The 18,988-nt window shown below is 37.3% G+C and overlaps 1 protein-coding gene across 4 annotated transcripts in view; it reads right to left on the bottom strand.

The window, feature by feature from the left end:
- The window catches only part of Pka-C3 (Protein kinase, cAMP-dependent, catalytic subunit 3), a 32,683-nt gene that overhangs the window by 11,651 nt on the left and 2,044 nt on the right, over window positions 1–18,988 (bottom strand). For all 4 annotated transcript variants that reach the window (XM_089853146.1, XM_089853147.1, XM_089853148.1 and 1 more), the window contains exons 2-4: window positions 18,455–18,677; window positions 16,810–17,196; window positions 3,213–3,381 (exon numbers count right to left, since the gene is read on the bottom strand). In XM_089853146.1, coding sequence (XP_089709272.1) covers window positions 3,213–3,381; window positions 16,810–16,951 — 311 coding nt within the window. In that variant the 5' untranslated portion in view covers window positions 16,952–17,196; window positions 18,455–18,677. The remainder of the gene's footprint in view (window positions 1–3,212; window positions 3,382–16,809; window positions 17,197–18,454; window positions 18,678–18,988) is intronic.

Here is an 18,988-nt window from a genome sequence, read left to right as displayed (position 1 = left end):
GTCCTGTGCTACGACTCGCGCCACCTATGCGCCTCAAACCGGCGCAAACCTCGAAATTAGGCTTAGCAGCGCATCAAGGTTGTTAGTGTTTCGGCACCACTTTAAACTGCACGTGAATATTAGCTGGGCTATTCCTCACATTTTTTCGGTCTTCTGATTTTTGTTTCGTGGGAGTTTGCCAAGCAAATTAAAGTTCAAGAAGAGAAAGAAGAATCATTGTCTGATCGACTGACAGTTTTTTTTTTTTTTTTAAACTAAGTTTCCGCGAAAGATGATTGTTTCTAATAATACATTCCTCGCAGCCAGCGCTTGGCAATCACACGCTTCAAGTAAACTCCGCAACTCTCCGCTTTATCGTCTCCTCCTTGAAAATCGAAAGGAGTTTAAAGCAACGAGAGAGATGGAGATAGAGAGAGGGAGAGAGGATGGGTGATCGATTTTAGAGAGGAACTGGCGGGAAAAAGAAGTATATAAGAAGATTCAACCCTTCCCAATTCAAGCCAAGGCCTAGCTCCCAAAAACTCACGAAGCGGAAAACGATTAAAGTCGAGTAAAAACGATTTTTAAAAGAGAGGGAGAGAGAGATAGCTAGACTATAGAGACCCGCGAGTGGAATTTTGGGGCGTTTGGGGAAAAATGAAGAGAAAACAAATCAAAATAAGAGGAAATGTTTTGGGGGAACTATAGTCTTTGAATAGGAGAAAATAATAATGCAAGTGCAGTCGAATTTTACATCCTTTTTCCAATGCAGTATGAAAAGGTGCTTTAGAGGTTTACAGAAGTACATCCGGTTTGTTCTTAGATTATTATATTAAATTGGTTTAAGAATGCTGGGTGTTTCTGAAAAGTTCTGTCAGAAATTAAGGTGATTTTGAGTCGAAAATGTTCTATGACATTTTGACGTCCGGGCCACAGTTCTCAAGTTACGATTGGAGTATTTTACGGATGACCCCTTACATTTATTAATTAAGAAACTGAAAGACAATGATTTCTAATTTAATTTAGGGGTCATTCCTAAAACACTCCAATCATAACTTGAAAACGGTGTCCATTAGGGCAAATTATCATAGAAGTTACATTTTCGACCCGAAATCATCCAAAGAACATCCCCCTTAATTTATGACAGACCTTTCAGTCTAGTAAATTAAATGAACGAAAAAATTAATGTTTACTGAATATAGTGATAACCAACCGGAAGTAGAAACCACAAAAACGCAGGAGTACCTGTCCTTAGTCTTAAGCTTCTACTGCTCATAACATATCACTGCTCATAAATCACGGATGAAAAGAGCAGACGATATCTTAATCCGCTCTTGAGATCACTTCAAATTGTGACCTTTATGTAACCCTAGAATATTATTACATCACGTAGTGAACAGAAACGATAAACAGAAAAATACATAAATATCCTAAGGAGCCTAGGGGGGGGGGGGGAGGAAACGGGACTGAGCCTGAAGTGCGGGTCTATTACGACGTGTGAAACCGAAATCTCGATTCGAAACACATCAGAAAATCATGGCTCATTTTCTCCCAGTAATAACGTGGGATTTCCATTATAGGGCCTTCCGGACATGTCCCTAAGGGATAAGGTGATGACCCTGAGAAATAGCGCACAAGGTTCATATAATCTAGACATTGCATCTATGCCTTATTACGACCAATTCTACATTCAGGCCCTTGCCCTATTTTAGGAGTTGTCTATAATAGACGTAAGTTCACGTGAAGTTCCGAGATCTAATCAGAAATTGCTAATTTTTTCTTAAGGTAAGATATAAAAAGTTCAGAAGTTCCATAATAAAAGCGAGCTACAGAAGTTGATCAAAACCACGTGCGAAAACGCCTAGCGTCCTATAGGACGGACCTTTGAATTATGGCGCGAGAAAAAACACGTGCACGTCAAATTTTAATAATTAAGGTTAACAATTCCGCACGGAACAATCTGTAGTATATTCAAATGTCGAACTGAAAACGATATTTATCGCTTTTTGTCAGACTCAGACCTGATGACGAAATAGAGCAAAACTTCGAGTGATCTCAGAGCAGTCCAATGGCATTCGCCATGAGTTACATTTTCCTTTATACTTCACACGTTAATATACAGGGTGTTTTCGAAAAGTCCATCAATAATGAAAGGGCGTATTTATTGGGCCATTTTGAGTCGAAAATGTTCTATGACATTTTGCCGTCCGACCCACGGTTTTCGAGTTATGATTTGAATATTTTAGGGATGACCCCTTCATTAAATTAGCGCTGTCTTTCAATTTCTTAATTAAATTTAAGGGGGTCATCCGTAAATTACTCCAATCATAACTTGAAAACAGTGGCCCGGACGGAAAAATGTCATAGAACATTTTCGACTCAAAATGACCCAATAAATACGCCCTTTCATTATTGATGGACCTTTCACAAACACCCTGTATTTCTGATAGAAAGATACCCATAACCCATTTCAATTAGCTGAACGGCTGAAATTTCCCACGCGTCAACACTTCAGATTTTGGGGCTCCATCAGCTTTATATTATATACTTGGTCTAGTCCCTGTATGTCGCGTTCTCTGGGAGGCTGCAACCCGCTTATAATTCGATATACTTCCCGCCAAAAGTAGGACGAAGGCAGATTTTTGGGCTTATATTTCTGGATGCCTTAGCTTGGAGTTTCCGCGGATTGGATTATAGCGGGCCCAGAGAGAGAGAGAGAGAGAGAAAGCGAGTGAAAGTCAAGAGTCGGCTAAAGATTTCGCTAGAAATTTTGCAAGACGAGTGGCTAACGTTGTCTAAGCCGGGATTCACTTGGTTTTCAAGTCAAGTGTTCGATAGAATAGGGTTAAGAGTTTGACCACGGTACACTCTTAAGTTGAAGCGCACTCAAATGAAGAGTATTTTCGCCTAGGATAGCTTTAATTCCGAACCATTAGAGCTTGCTTTGCCCGTCTACACATTTTTCAAAAATAGAAGTTTTGACTCAAAGCGAAATGCAAGTAACTTTCTAACTCTTGACCTTGAAGCGCAGTGTCGCCACAGTTGGAAATAATTTTCCTACCAGACTTTCCCTGACTATTTCCCACAATCTTCCCTGACATTTTAAGAAGGCGAAAGTTTGTCAACGCCAACAGTATATTTTTACTAATCAACTTTTCAGGTTTAAGTTTTAAAACATATTTGTTGTAACGTACAACGGTGTAACCTTTGAACGTTGGAATTTTCGTACTTACATTTGAATGATGAAAGGATGGTCAACTTTCTGCAGAATGGACTTTTCATTTTTGACGTGCTCTATTTGTTTTAGTCTGATGACGTCACTGATGTCCAAGATTTTCATAGCGTGGTAACTACCAGCTACTTTGTCCTTGCATAGCAAGACGCGACCAAATGTACCAGTACCTTAAAACAAAATAGAAAGACGCTTAAGTTTAGAATTTTAATAAACGTCAAGGGGACGAGTACACGCCGGGACCATCTTTTCTGGGTAAAAATAATTAATTATCCTAAGCTAGTGAAATATTAACTTCTATGAATAGCCAAGGCTTGAGGGTAATGAATTGTCGTACTTCTACAGTTTTATTAAAAGGTATATTATAATGTCATAAAAATCCCCTTTTTTAACTTAATTGGGCGATTCTTAAAACTGTACAAGATCACGTTTTACTGTTTTGCATTTTCTGAAACTCTTAAAAAATTATTCAAAAGGTTTTTAGATATCGTCTGCTTATGTTCCATATTTTAAGGTTTCGGTTACCGCAATAGATAGACCTTTTCAACGGTAAAAAAGGGGTAGGCAACCCTCGGTATCGGGAGATACAATGGGGTTGATACTCTCTGCGCACTCTCATGATCCCTCAAGCCTACAGCGCAGGCGCCAAAAAGCGAGATGGAAGGCAAAGTTTTACCCCCTCTTAGTTACATCGAAATGGTCTATTCTTATAATATAGGAAAACAACAACAAAGAAAATAACATGTCTTGGAATCTGAAACTATTTGGTAACTAAGACGTATCTTAGCGACGTTTTTAGCGAAAGCAACCGACCACATAACAGTATCTGTAAATTCGGTACCCAAGGCTGAACGCATCTTTGTGATGTCCTAAACTAAACGAATATAAGGCTATCACATTTCAGTGCGCCTTTAATAATAAAAAAAGCGGGAAATATTGTCCGCGCCAAATTTATGGCTTCGTAGATTTATGGTTAAATATATATTTTGGCGGGAGAATAAACTTTGGATCGTATTATATCACCAAACGATTTTTCGTATAGATATTGTATTTCAGAATCGGGATGTATAGTTTGACGCATAAACTATCGACAGTTTCGTTTTTCTCCCTTAGGAAAAATAATAAAACCAAAGCGTTTTGGTGCCAATACTCGATGGAAAAAATTGGTAAAAATCGAAAAACATATTTTTATTACTCGGTCCTTTTAAGAAGAACCCATATAAAACATGGGAACATTCAAAAAGAACTGACTGTAATCTATATCTATATAAATCAAAGTCCTGACTGACTGATAATCAACGCCCAGCCCAAACCGCTTGCCCTAGAAGGCTGAAAACTTGCAGGAACGTTACTCATACGTAGTAGGAGCGTACTAAGAAAGATTTTTCCAATCCGCCGCCATCTTAAAAAATGGCGACCAGAAATGTAAAAAAATCTTCTCTATGCAACAAAGTCCGCGCGTTTCAACCGATTTCGCAAATATTTAGTACACTGGTTTCCTTTAATCTATAGACGGACTGAATGGTCTTTTGGGTTCAATTTGTTGCCATCTTTTTAAATGGCGGCCAGAAATTTAAAAACCCTTCTTTATGGAATAATGTCCGCATGAAAAGTAATAAAAAATGTCCCGACGGGCTGACGGGCAACGCCGAGTGCCTTCGCTCCTAGGGTGCTACAAAAATATTAGTCATTAGTAAAATCTACCCATTCTTTATATCTTTTGATGGAGGCTCTTATTACACGCGAGCGACGCCGCGGGTAACAGCTAGTGTTATAATATACCTATAAGATGGGTGAATTTACGTTCTTGGTACTTAAATAAGTTCTTTTCTTTTTAGATCAAAAACACTATAGATTTTTTTCTTACTGTCTAAAGACTAGAAAAGAGTTAAAGTCTTCCTCGGTCTTTATTTTCTATGCCTTTAAAGTCTTGGTACTTTTTTTTTAATCTTACTTTTAAGTTAAACTATAGATTTAAAGTAAAGTTAGTAACAGCTGACAGTGTCGGATTAACGAATGAATTTTAATGAGCTGCAACAAAACTAACTTTTCGACATTCGATTAGAGATTTTTTTAGGCCTACAACTTTTAAGTAATTGGGACGACGTCGACGACGTCAAAGACTCGTTAACTACCATTTTTCTAAAAGCTTAAACCTAAAAACTATATCAACAAAAGGGTCTTATTCGAAGTGACTTAAAAAAATAGGTTTAAAAAAATGGGCTCAATTTTCAACCCGAAAATTTATATAAAGTTATAACTAGACTTCTCTAAGCCTAAATATCTCAAAACAAAGCAAAACCTCTTTGAAAACGGCGACTACGAAATTCCAAACTCACAAAGTTTATTTAAAATGGGTTTAACTTCATTCTATTGCAAGTATAAATTACATCAGAAGTATATAATACTTCTCTTCGAGTGAAGTGTACAGCCCAAAGCGGGGTAATTGTAACACGATTCTTCCCAACATCTTTTAACATTTGGAGCATGGTTACTAAACCGAACCATACGCGATCATTACTCTTTTAGCATTTATTCCGAGTACTGGCCAGAAGTATATAATACTTCTCTTCGAGAGAAGTGTACCACAAAGCGGTGTAAGTATAACGTCATTCTCCCCAACATCAGATTAACATTTGGAGTAAGGTTACTAAACCGAATCACATACACGATAAATAGTTCCCTCATCATTAGTCTATTAGCACTTAACTATTTTCCAAGTTTGTGGATTTTTGTCCCACGTCAAGACCAGATTTGTGGGCCGATTACTGAGGATTTAGTATACCAAGCCATTATAGAATTCACCCTAGCACGGTGCGATACCCATCTGAAGTTTTATAAGCGGGAGAGCAAACAAAAAGGGTTCCCTCGCCTGGGAAGAATCATGTTACAAAAATAAAGTATACAGTATAAGTGGATACAGAGTGTCATCCTTCTATTATCCCCTTCTTATTACATTCAATTTTATACTTCCCACACTTTGCTAAGCCTAAAATGACCCTAAAATATCCACCAAAGAGTCTAAAAACAAAACCAACCCTAGACGAAACCTTTCCCCAGTAGGATAACTCGTCCTTGAATATTGCAGTAGCTAGGATAAGCTGTCATACAGTTTATATCTAAAAAGAGTTGACATTTTGAGAGCTTTAGAATAAAAAATAAAAACAGGGGGATCCGTATCTCTCAAACAGAGAGAGAGAGAGAGAGAGAGAGAGAGAGAGAGAGAGAGAGAGAGAGAGAGAGAGAGAGAGAGAGTAAGTAGGGATAATAATAATAAAAAACATACAGGGTATAAAAAGAAAGAAGAAACCCTTCTAGTTGAGGTTTTGAACTAACAATGTTTTTAATATTAAGCGTTAAGCCTAACTCTTATAGTAAAGGATCTAAGTGGTTTCTCTCGGGGATTCTCACTACGATCTTAACTCTTTAGAGAATAAGAGGGAGTAAAAAAATATATGGGCTCCTTTCCAAATCATTCTCTTGAAGAAAAAAAGACTCAAGTAGAGATGACCACCATCACTTGTCAGTGAGGCGAAAACAGAGTAACTCTATTTTAATTCGAGCATTGTAGTGCCAAGTTTCCAAGTTGAAATTGATCTCCAGTAAAGATTACTACTGTAGCGTAAAGCTAGAAAACTAGGCTTAGAGCTTCTATTTAGGCCCTAACCCTTTTATTTGGGTTGGTTGGTTGGTGGTTTGGTTTAAGAACGCGGCGGCCTCAATCAAGAACAGCCGTGCCACTGTCACATTCTAACAATAACATCCTGAATTTATTCATATATTCCATGAAAACTGGAACCCTTCAATAAAAACAGAAGGGGATAATAGAAGAAGGACGACATTCTGTATTCCATTAATACTTTAGTTATGTAACATGATTCTTCCAAGGCTCGCATGGACCCTTTTTGTTTGCTGTCCCGCTCATCAAACTTCAGATGGGCATCGCATCGTGCTAGGGTGAATTCTATAACTGTTTGGTACTAAATCCTCATCAATCAACCCACAAACCTTGATTGTCTTGAAGTGGGACAAAAAATCCACAAGCGCATGCGCCTTGGCAAATAGTTAAGAGCTAATAGAGTAACGACGAGGGAACTATTTATCGCGTATGTGATTTGGTTTAGTACGCTTGCTCCAAATGTTAATTCTGATGTTGGGGGAAGAATCATGTTACAATTACCCCGCTTTGTGGTACACTTCTACTAAAATTAAAGTTGAAATAAATTTTATTCTATGAGATACAAAACAATATTCATGTCGGAAGATAAGACATTATTGACAAGACGACGCGACAGACAGAGTTTGAGGGGAGGGTATTTTGCGAGCGTATAATATGAAGTGGGCGACGTAACACACAAAACCAATGATGATAAGAAAAACAAGGAATCTAGGGAAATATACAAGCTGCTACTGACTGAGGAACAACGGACGGGCCTTCAAACAAACACATTCTAGAAGATTAAAGGAATAGTTCCATCGAAAAGAGTTCACGGACATCTTTATTTTGGTCAGGTGCAGACTCAAAAATCATCGTTTGAGACCAAGGCTTATTTGATATTAGGCATAACCTAACAATTAACGAATAAGCTATGTTAAGCCTAACTTAGTTTTGGCCTTCGGTATTGAACTTCAAGCTTAATCAAATTGTAGTGAGAAATTTAGAATTGATTGGACATTTTAATTTTGCGCTACTTTTAAAGCTTGAAAGCATACCGAATACTAAGCCTAATTAGAATTCTAGTTGCCAGTGAACCAAGGCTTAACCTTCAAACTCTTCTTAATCCTTATTAAATTCAAGTAAATAAATGATTCCCATAGAGAGAGTCTCACCCATCCTTTAACTTATAAAAATAAAAATTGGCTCAAGTTTTAACGAGTGAGGTAAATGTGAAATCAGACTGAAATAGTCCCAACTATTTTTAAAACTCCTTAGCTTAGCTAACGAAAATAAAAAAAAAACTAATTTAAAACATTTGTTGAACGCCTTGTGGTAAGACATACACGGTTTTAAGTTCATATCTTTAACAACTTCACCCCTTGTTTCTTATTCAGCAACTAAGCCTTGGTTTTCAGTTTGTTTTTCACGGCGGGGGGAATTGTTTATCAGGAACAAAAGCGCTTGTTCTTGTTCAAAAAGTAGTTCAGGCTTTTTTGGCAAAGGATAGAGTCTCCGCACTTCAACCCTACCCGGCGCTACGCTGTTCCCCGGGTAAAAAATCTAATTTTAAAAGACTCTCCGATATCCTTGATGTTAAAGAACTCGGCTCTTCAGCGGTGGTTAATTAAGGAAGAAAAACGTTCGGCAACGTCTTCTATCTGTGGTTGGCATTGAAGTGGTGTAGAACCACGGACTTTCTATAGTTCTGAAGAGGACCAGCAAAGAAGTAAATCTTGCAAGCCGACAATGAGCTTAGGGGAACTGGTCCTCGGGACTAGTTGAATTTATTCAAGACAAGAGGGGCAACACATCTGGAGGACCAGTTTGGAAAAAACATATACCCTTATTTCACAGCCTGGCGCCTTTAGCTTTAAGCAATAGTTTTTGAAATTAAATTTAGAAAGACCAGAGATAGATTTAATTTTAGTTGTAGGAATGGAGAACAGAGCAATGTGGGCGCGCGTCGAAGTCCCGGACCCCCCTTCCACGGGACGGAGGGCGGGAGGGGTATGAAGAGGCGGGTCATAGTGACAGAGGTAAAAAGGAATTACGTATTTTTCTCCGTCCCCGTCAGCAACGTCATCAAAACGTAGTTTAAGTGAGCCATTAAGATAATTTAAACTTTTCGTTACGTGTTGGAGGGAGGGGCTCTTTACTGGGCTATGAGTCGGACTGAAGTAAATACTAACCGTTCTCCATTCCTACTTCGAAAATTAAATCTATCCCTGAAAAGACCTATCGTGGTTTTTCAATTGTAAGCGGCCAAGCAGCTTTCTTATCCCCTAAAGATTTAAAAGATCCATGGTAAAACCAGCCTTTTTATAAATGAGCTTAGAAAAGGCAAGTTACATTAGAAACCAATTTCAATTTATACTAAACGATTTGCGTTGGTGGTGAAAAAAAAAGCGATTTTCCATTTCACTCTCGTAGGCGGTAATCCTCAAGGTTTGCTAATATAGGATGGTTGGGTCTTTGGGCAAAATCTTTTCATTTTAAAACGACTAAAAATAGGCTACACTTTCTTTTTGGATAGATTTTTCAACGGCTTTTGATATACGTTTATTTTATAGTAAGAAATATCAAGTACTAAAGATGGTTTTCAATACTCTGAAATAATTATGTGGGTAAACACTGAAACGATTTTTGCAAATATGATGACGACGTTAGTCTCGACGGGTTTTATACCGTATACTTTAGACTTCTTTATAGTGCTGTGCGAGTGCTAAGACTCGATCGAGTCGAGTACTCGATACTCGATAAGAGATTTTCTGAGACTCGAAAAAGTTTCGAGTATCAAACCAAGGTTCGATAAATACTCAAACCTGCTTTTGGAAGGCCTTTAACTCTGAAAATGGGATGTAGTAGCTATAAAAATCTAAATCTACTAGAAATATGTCACTCTTTATGGTTAACAGACGCGAGTTAGTGCTGATTGGGTACTTTAGATCATAATTCCAGTGTAATGTAGTAGGGTAGTAGCTCCTAGCTGGTTGAATAGTGGAAGTAAAAGAAATAAGATACAGTTGTTATTATTTTTTTTATTTATTAATTTATTTATTTTTTATGTCAGGTTAGTAATTTTCGTTTGAGACTTTGCGCGAAGTATAACAATGGCTATGACTTCGGCAAGGAATGAGATTCCGAAGAAGATATTAATGAGGAATTAAGTTTGTTAAATTTATAGGGAAGAAGACTAATACCGTTTTGGAATTGATCAAAATTACACTAAATGTCTATTATGAGAGCGATAAATTAACAGAAAGTGTGAAAAAACTAGAAAATCAATTCCCAATCACTCGATAAATACTCAAAACAAATTTTCCAACTACTCGATACTCGATAAAGGAAAATTTCAATACTCGAGACTCGACTCGAAACCAAAAATTCAAAGCTCGCACAGCCCTACTTCTTTAGCACCTTTTTAAAATTGGGTTTAAGTTTGAATGGTATTTGGAGATTTGAAGAAAACAAACGTCTATAGTTTATCCGCGAGATCTTTCGAGTTTTGACGCGAAGAGAAACAAACCTAGGTCAAAAATGCGCGGACTGCAGACCACATTCTGTATACAGCAAAACTCGAAACATTTATATCCCGCAGGACTTTATATCAGTTTGAATGAAATCCTAGCCGTTTCTCGTATCCGAAGGACAAGTATATAGGCGTTGGAGAAACGGGTAAAAAAGGTCTTTGACCTTCCTGAAGCTTAAGATAACCCTTCGCTTTGTGTGTTTGTCCCCGTTGGATAAGAGTAAGAAGATGCATTACTAAGGTAGGAAAGACCAGGGCCTAGAATCGAGAGAGAAAGATGGGGACCATGTCTGCGTCCCAGTGGGGTAATATCAGAGGCAAATATATACAACAGAAAGTGAGGCGTTGAAGAGCGCGGACGTTGCTAGACAACGAAAATTATATTTGTCAGGCGTCGCTTTACGAGAATCTATGACCTACGTCACTTCATGACAAGCTCTCAGTAACCAGTGACCAATGACCCATGACAAACGTATGGAACATATCTTATAAACTGATGGTAATATTAAAGTAGAGCACCGATTGGTTTGCCAAAGAAGCTAGAGATAAAAGGAGATTTCTCGTGGTAAAGCACCTCACACTTAGCACTTCAGGCTTTCATACACTTTCTATTACTTCTATATGTCTTTGGTATGTGTTGGAAGTTTTTGCCCTCTATAGTCTCAAGACGTAGTATATAGGTATACACTGGACAACTTGACCCCCATCTAAGACATTGTCTGTCGACTCGGTAATCATCCTTTTAGGATGTCCGCACAATTTTGCCATCGTTCGCTCCAATGAGCTCATTAATAATAGGATTTACGACCTCTCGGGGTCACGCGCGCCAAATTTATGTGGTGGTCCCTCCCGCCAGCGATATCGCGGATGATGGAAAGTTGGAGAGGAAACTATGGGTCAATTCGTGTCAGAGACCCTTTTTTTCCAAATGATTTGCGTCATTGTTTTAAAACCATTAAGTACAATAGGTTTGCGTGATGACGTGTTGTGTTATTAGGAAAGAATTCTTTTAGAGTAATGGGGGATTTATGGATTTTTAAAAAAGGATTTTGAAGAGAAATACATGTAACCAAAGAGAGTATAAAAAAAGAAGAGTGGAAAACTGGTCTAAAGAGTTCTCGCTTGACAAACATAAAAAAAAATAGTTTTTATCTCGAGATTGAGAGGGTTTTCTATTGATTGAAATATGGTGAATATTAGATAAAAACGAGAATTTCTTCTATGCCTTCTCATTAGCGGTTAGCTTCTACTCCTCTCCATGGTCATACCAAGAACCCATATATGACCCGAGAACGTATTAGGTTTCTTTACTTTTATGTTTGCCAATATGACATCGCACTAGTGATCATTGCACTAAAGTCCAACTCAAACCTTTGAACATTTTCTTCTCGGGTCTTATATGGGTTCTTTATAGCACTAATGGCACCCTATACGAATACCTCGCATTTAATATAACAGACAATTACCTAAACGATGCCGACATCCGATTAAAAAAATCATTCCGAGGTCGTTCAAATAAGGTCAGGTACAGTATACAACCAAGAAGCGATATCTAGTTTACTAGGAGAGAAAGTATAAGATGCCTAAGCATTCAGTCCCCCTTACAAAATACAAGGGGGGACGTAAAAGGAGGCCGGGCTATTTCGCTGCCTCTCCTCAGTCGGAAAATACGTAATTTTCATCATTCGCGTCGCGCTGACGTGAGTTTTCAAGAACCAATGAGATGCTGTTTGTAACTTAGAGGCGGGGATTAACTCCGGAGTCCGGACCTACGTTTGGACTGGAGATAAAGGTAGAAATGTGGCCAATTTATACAGTCTCCCTAGTAAACTAGATAAACTAGATATCGCTTCTTGATACAACAAAGGACCCAAGCAAACTTAGCCCTCTAAGGTGGTTTTTTCATTCGCGTCGCGCTGACGTGAGTTTTCAAGAACCAATCAGATGCTGTTTGTAATTTAGAGGCGGGGATTAACTCAGGAGTCCGGACCTACGTTTGGACTGGAGATAAAGCTTAAAATGTGGTGAATTTATACCTTCTCCCTAGTAAACAAGATATCGCTTCTTGATACAACAAAGGACCCAAGCAAACTTGTCCCTCTAAGGTGGTTTTTTTCGCATAGACAAAAACTATATGTATATACAGTTATCCCTAATAATACAAACTAACAAAATGTGGTAAAGTAAAACTCCCCAAAGCGTCAACAGATGCAAATATGGGGCAAAACATTAGAAAAATGGCATAAATATCGTTCATTATTATCCTACAAACAACAAAAAAATATATTCCAGTTGTATTTCCTACTCTGCCATATTTTCGCTATTCCAAACAAAATAATGCTCAACGAACCATGATGGGAAGGGAAAACAAAATGGTGGATACGCTCTATAGACCGCTTTAAAGCCAATCTATCCCAGAATTCCTCGGAAAACGGGCAGGCAGATTCCGTTTCAGCAAGCCTTAGAGCAAACATTGCCAAGGAGAGAGAAAAATGAATATAGTATATTTTATAATCCTTGATGAAATCGTTTTCAAGGGTTGTATTGTTAGTCGAAACCGGAAGGAAGTAGACGATTTTTTAAAGGGACAGTGAAATATTCGCTTAAAACGTTTTCCAATTAGCCATTATAAAAGAAAAAAAGCGAACGTAAAATATTTTTTTCAAGATTTTTTTTTTTTCAAAAGCACAAAACAGGAAGAATAGATTAGTACTGAGAGGGGTGGAGTTACGGGGAAGTGACGTCACTATTGGTTGTCTAAATAGTATGGCCTGAGCTGCCGACTTCCATTATGGTCGCCAAAACCGAGGTAAGCGATAAGACTGTGTATGACGTCACGAGAAAGTTCGTATAGTAGCAGACAGGATTGAGGTGACCCTATCCCTTTAAACGAACGTAAAATTTTCCGTATTTCACTATCCCTTAACAATAATTCTATATCACAATAAAACTCTAAAATAATAGGACACAAGGGGACAATAGAAGTCATCCTTTATCGTCCAATTTTTACCTTAAAACGCTACGCAAACCAAGCGTAAGAGTTTTTCTTTACAACAATTTACATTCAAACTGGCAAAAATTCACAAAAACTGTACTCTAACTCTAACCTACTTTTCTAGGCGCATTACCAGCTTGAACCGTTCACTTAACAAAAACCGGTTAGGTTCCTTAACGGTGGAAGTAGGCGGTTCGAAACAGGGAGGGGGTAAAACTAGGAAGAAACCAGAATACAAGAAAGAATAAAAAAAAATATGGAGCATCGAAGTCATTTACTTAATGCCAAAAAAATATTATGTATAAATTTTCTTTTTGTTAAAAACAAGCGCGTGAATTAAGAATTTTGTTTTTTTATGCCTGGGTCAAAAGAGACCAGTTTCTGGCACCGACTAGATTCAGATTTAAAACCTTTTCCTTTTTTTTCTTCTATTTATTAAGACGAATAGGTTTTTTAAACTCTTTTGGCATAGGAAACAGTTTTGATGAATATCTACATTTTTAATATTTTAAATATTAAGCCTATAGAAGTATTTTTGAGTTAATTTTAACGCTTGCTGAGTTAAAAAGATACGATTGAAGAGCCGTTAGGTGATGAAATAATTGCTAAGCCTAATTAGGTTTAATGAATGCAACGACTCAAAGTTGTATAGGTGAAAATTTAAACACCAGGTTTTTCGATGAATTGTGTTTGCTAACCCTAAAATTTAAATCTCTTTGCTTGAACTTTGATATTGGTTTAATGTTAGGCCCAAATTTCAGGCTTAACGAGTGGAACTTTGGTTCAAAGTTTAAACGTTAGGGCTTATGGTAAGTTTTTGAAATTTGGGAAAAATCGCCCAGTAGAGCTATCTCAGAAGCCTTAGTATGACGTCACCCATGCTATTTACCCATAGAACCAAAGCGGTACCAAACATGGCCGCCCACGGCTAAAGCTAAGCCCGTGACGTTAAACCCAGGTATTGACGTCACAACTGAGATAGCTCTGTTAGGCCCAATTTTTTAGGCTTAATCAGAGGAAGGTTTTAATACACTCTAGGGCCATCACGCATATTTGGCTTAAACAGCGTAACTTTGTTACAAGTTTAAATTACTTAACGTTTTGGCTTTGCAAATGGGAAAAGGCTTAAAAAGTATCAAAATACAATAACATCCTCGTGTTACGCAAATTAAACTTGGTTACAGCGCTTTTTAAAACACGGAAACACGATTGAACGATACCATTTCCAGCGTTTGACTCCCTGCACTTTTAAACATCTTTAAAAATCTAAATATAACTTCAAACCGCGTCAGACCATCTCGAATTTCGCATCATCTAATATCTTTAAATATCCGCTTTAAATACGCTTTTCGTGTCAACAAATATTTCAAAATACGCTAGGTTTAATTTAATCCAAAGAGGAGAGACGTGGTAAAATTTCGCAAATTTGCATATCATTTCATATTCCCAGTTCATCAAAAGGGCCAATTTAACGTGACCTTTGCCTAATTTGCATAATTGAAGTTTATAAAGCGTGGGGAAAGAGAAAAGCCTTTATATAGGAAACGTTTCCAAGGTCGTGAATACAAGACACGGAAGGTAAAAAGTTTAAAAATATATTTAAAAATAAAAATATTGAATTATCTTCTTTTTTTTTTAATTTCAAATATTTCCTAATTTGAATATATTCGGGTCTGCAAATTTTGCACGGGTAATTAAATAAAGTTAGAAAGAAACCAGAAAAGGTTGTTTTAAAATCGTGGGACGATAATATTGGATTCCCCCTATTATTATGCAAATTTGCTACGCAATTATTAAATGATATTATATTTTGAGAATTTTTTTGGAAAATTGCCGATTTTCAACGGATGTAATGGAGTGAGTAGATTATCAGACTTCGTGAACAACATTTTCACGTCATGACTTGTTTGACCCGGCAATATTATTAATTGAGCTAAAGGGATACTAAAACGCGTGATTGATTCTCTAAAGGGATACTGAAACGTATCATTGTTTTTTTTAAATTGTGTAGCGAAGTTGGGAATTTTGCTATAGCAGGGTCGACAGAAATGTTCTATGACATTTTGCCGTCCGGGCCAAGATTGGAGTATATTATGGATGACGCCTTAAATTTAATTAAGAAACAGAAAGACCATGCTCATTTTATTAAGGGGTCATCTCTAAAACACTCAAATCATAATTCGAAAACAGTGGCCCGGAAGACAAAATGTCGTAGAACATTTTCGACTCAAAATAGCCCAAAAGCATATTCCCTTAAATTATGAAACACCCTGTTTTTAAATAGATGACAAAAAAAGATCTAGAACGAACTCTTACGTCGTATCATTCAAAATCATAACTTCATTCGCACTTCTAGCTTATTTCCTGAAATGTCGACAGGTAGGGGGTGTCTATTTTAAGCTTTTCCATATACATTGAATATTTTAATACCAAATCCCACGCGAAAAATATCTCCTAATATATCCATCCATCCCTGAATGAATTTACATGTTATAGAAATTCATCAAACTAGAAAAAAAAAACTAACACGGTCTATTGACAAAAAAATCTAAAAATAATCTTACTAGATCAATAAAATCGTTTCAATACAAACATAAATAGTTTCCAATGAAGTTTTTCTCCCCTAACTGCGTAAGGTTAACAAGATAGGTTAGGTTAAATATAGAAAGATTAACAGTTCAGTTTGAATCAGTGCTTGGGCTAACACGGACGGAGTTTTTATATTGAAAATCCCAGCTGATTTTTCCAGCTTATCCCTGACCATATTCACACACCTGTCCCATATTTAGCATTGCTCGAAGCATGGTTTGATCAAGAAGTGATATGTAGTTTATTAGGAAGAAGATATAAATTCGCCACATTTCCAGCTTTATCTCCAGTCCAAACGAAGGTCCGGAGTTAATCCCCGCCTCTAAATTACAACCAGCATCTCATTGGTTCTTGAAAACTCACGTCAGCGCGACGCGAATGACGAAAATTACGTATTTTCCTACTTGAGAGAGGCGAAATAGCCCGGCCTCCTTTTACGTCCCCCCCCCTTGTATTTTGAAAGGGGGACTAAGACTATGGCGCGCGAATACTTAGGCATCTTATATCTTCTCCCTAGTAAACTAGATATCACTTCTTGGTTTGATATACCAAAACTTTAAATCCCTGACTATTCCCCACGTTTTTCAAATCCCTGACCTATCCAGGTTCCGTAAGAACTCTTAAATAGGGGGAGGAATTTTCTCTGGCCCCTTTAGTGAAAACTATCTAATGGTCAAACTTCTGTTTCTTAATTGTTGTTTGTCAACTTTAGTCAGTTTGTTAATTGACTTTTGTTAATTTTACCCAATTTGTTATTATTATTTACATTTTATTCGCGTTTGATATGACGTCAGAGTTAATAGTTAGTAAATAAAATGATATCTCACCTATCGTTTTAAGCATCTCAAAGTCCTCGAGTCGATACCTCCTTTCACCATCTTGATTAACAACTTGGTCCAAGGGTGGATCTTTATTGCTGAAGGACCCGCTTCGTTTAAGTTTCTCTTTGGACACTCTAGCCGAGGCCATAAGACCACGTTTTCCTTAATTACTTCGTTAAGGTTCCGAATTAAATAGACCGACACTAGATTTTGACTTCTTATTGACCGAGAGCGATGGATACGAGCGAGTTGGGGGGCCTTCACGGACGTCGCGACATTTGTAACTTAACTACGACGCGAAGGCCCGAAGGACACTGGTCAGATTCAGTAATCGCCAATTGGATTACGAAGCGTGCTTGATGTAAAACGAACGCTTAAATACCTCCAGGGACACTGTGGAAAAGGTTTCGGTGGTTTTAATAAATAAATAAATAAATATACTTTGATTTATAGTTGGGTACTTTGACCCTGAACTTTGATTAAGTAAAAAAAGGTTTGTCATCTATAGTGTTATGAAAACAATGCTTTTAGTGATGGGGATGTCACCTCCAAGGTTTGAAGCGTCAATTGTTTAGAGATATAAAAACGTTTAACCTTCCGAGGTCGTATGTAACGAGAATAATGCACAGTTAATTATATACTCCATTTAAAACGATGTACGGGTTGAAGTCTAACAAAGTGTGACGTATATGGTATCATACAATATCCCAACTAAATGGCCAAATAGATAACTATCAATTTCAAAGCTGAATATTTTCTTTGGAACTAAATACACGTTACAACTTTCTCATAATACAACTACGTATTTCTAAGCTATAATTCTAGGTCTAGTACAACCTAAAATCCAAATGGTTGTTACGATCGACGCTTAATTCCAGTCTAACTCGCATGGCATGGCTTAATAAATTATCTTGACCTTCAAAATATTAATGACACTTCGTTTTTTCACGTCAAATATCTTGCAATTCGTTTTTACGTTATCACGCGAGGCGGTACTCAGTGCCGCGGGGTACGAATTGACCCTAATTGACCTAAAGAAGGGACCGACTTAGTGGCTTTAAAGAATCTAACCTATTTCCTGGCCCTATCAATTACGCGCGTACGATGTATACAATGCCATAAATAAATAATTTTAATATCGAATTTTGCTCAATAAAGGTTATTACGAGTTAAAAATTAAAGTTTTATATTTGACCTAATATCTATAATATATTAGTCTTTGAAATTTCTAAGAAAAAACCTGTTACGTACAGCGAATAGGTCTCAAAAAACGACACGAAAATACGATATTAATATTCATAAACGTATAACCTACCTGCCAGAAACGGGACTTCAAGAAAACCCGTTATACACGCGAGAAACCTACACATTTCTCATTTTCCGCGCTATAATTTTGACTTACGTACATTAAAGACACTATCAAATCCCCCGCAAATGTCGAAACACCGCCAAAAATCAATAAGTACCATGTCCGAATACAAATGAAGAGTGCCGCTTGAATTTTAATTAGGCCTAACACACGCGGCTCGCTACAAAATTAACGCGCCAAAACATTCCCGCGCTTAAACAAACACGCACCGAATAAAATAATATATTTAAATTAGGCTTAACGGAACAAAAATAAAACGTAATAAAAACAAATATAAATCACCTTAATTTGATTCTGTTGAAATATCCCGCAAGGATTCCGAGATTGGGAGGTGAATAACGAAATCACTACACTTTCGAGGAGCGGATTCAACACGACCTCACGGTTGGGCTGCTTTGAGTCTTTTGAGAGGGGGTCTCGAAAACGACAACTCGCTCGCGTGGTTGCTGATGAAGAGAGGGGTGTTTTTCCCCTATATCCATAGGGGGCGGCACCCTCCTTTGATCTTTTTAATCAGAATGGAGATGTATCGCGTGTGATGAAAAGGGTTACGAGGATGGAGAAAATGGACGTAAAAATTATTACAGCCTATTGTCGGACAATACAGGGACGAGAGGTAAATATTAAAGGAAGAGTCCAATGGTCAGTTATGTAACGTAATCAGAGGTAAATTTTGCCTTTTAAACGTTACCAAGAAAATATATTTGAAAAAATAGGCTAGTTTTCACCTATTTTTCTTTATCTCTTTTTAATTTCATCAAAGCAACGTAATTTTCATGTTTCTAAGTCAAATTTGGCCATTTTCTATTTAAATTG

Source organism: Phalangium opilio, unplaced genomic scaffold, assembly GCF_054372755.1.
Source record: "Phalangium opilio isolate 3A_F unplaced genomic scaffold, DU_Popi_V2 ptg000113l_1, whole genome shotgun sequence".
NCBI classification, from domain to species: Eukaryota; Metazoa; Arthropoda; class Arachnida; order Opiliones; family Phalangiidae; genus Phalangium; species Phalangium opilio.
The sequence above is the reverse complement of the archived record's forward strand: the minus strand, read 5'-3'. Positions and strand labels throughout refer to the sequence as shown.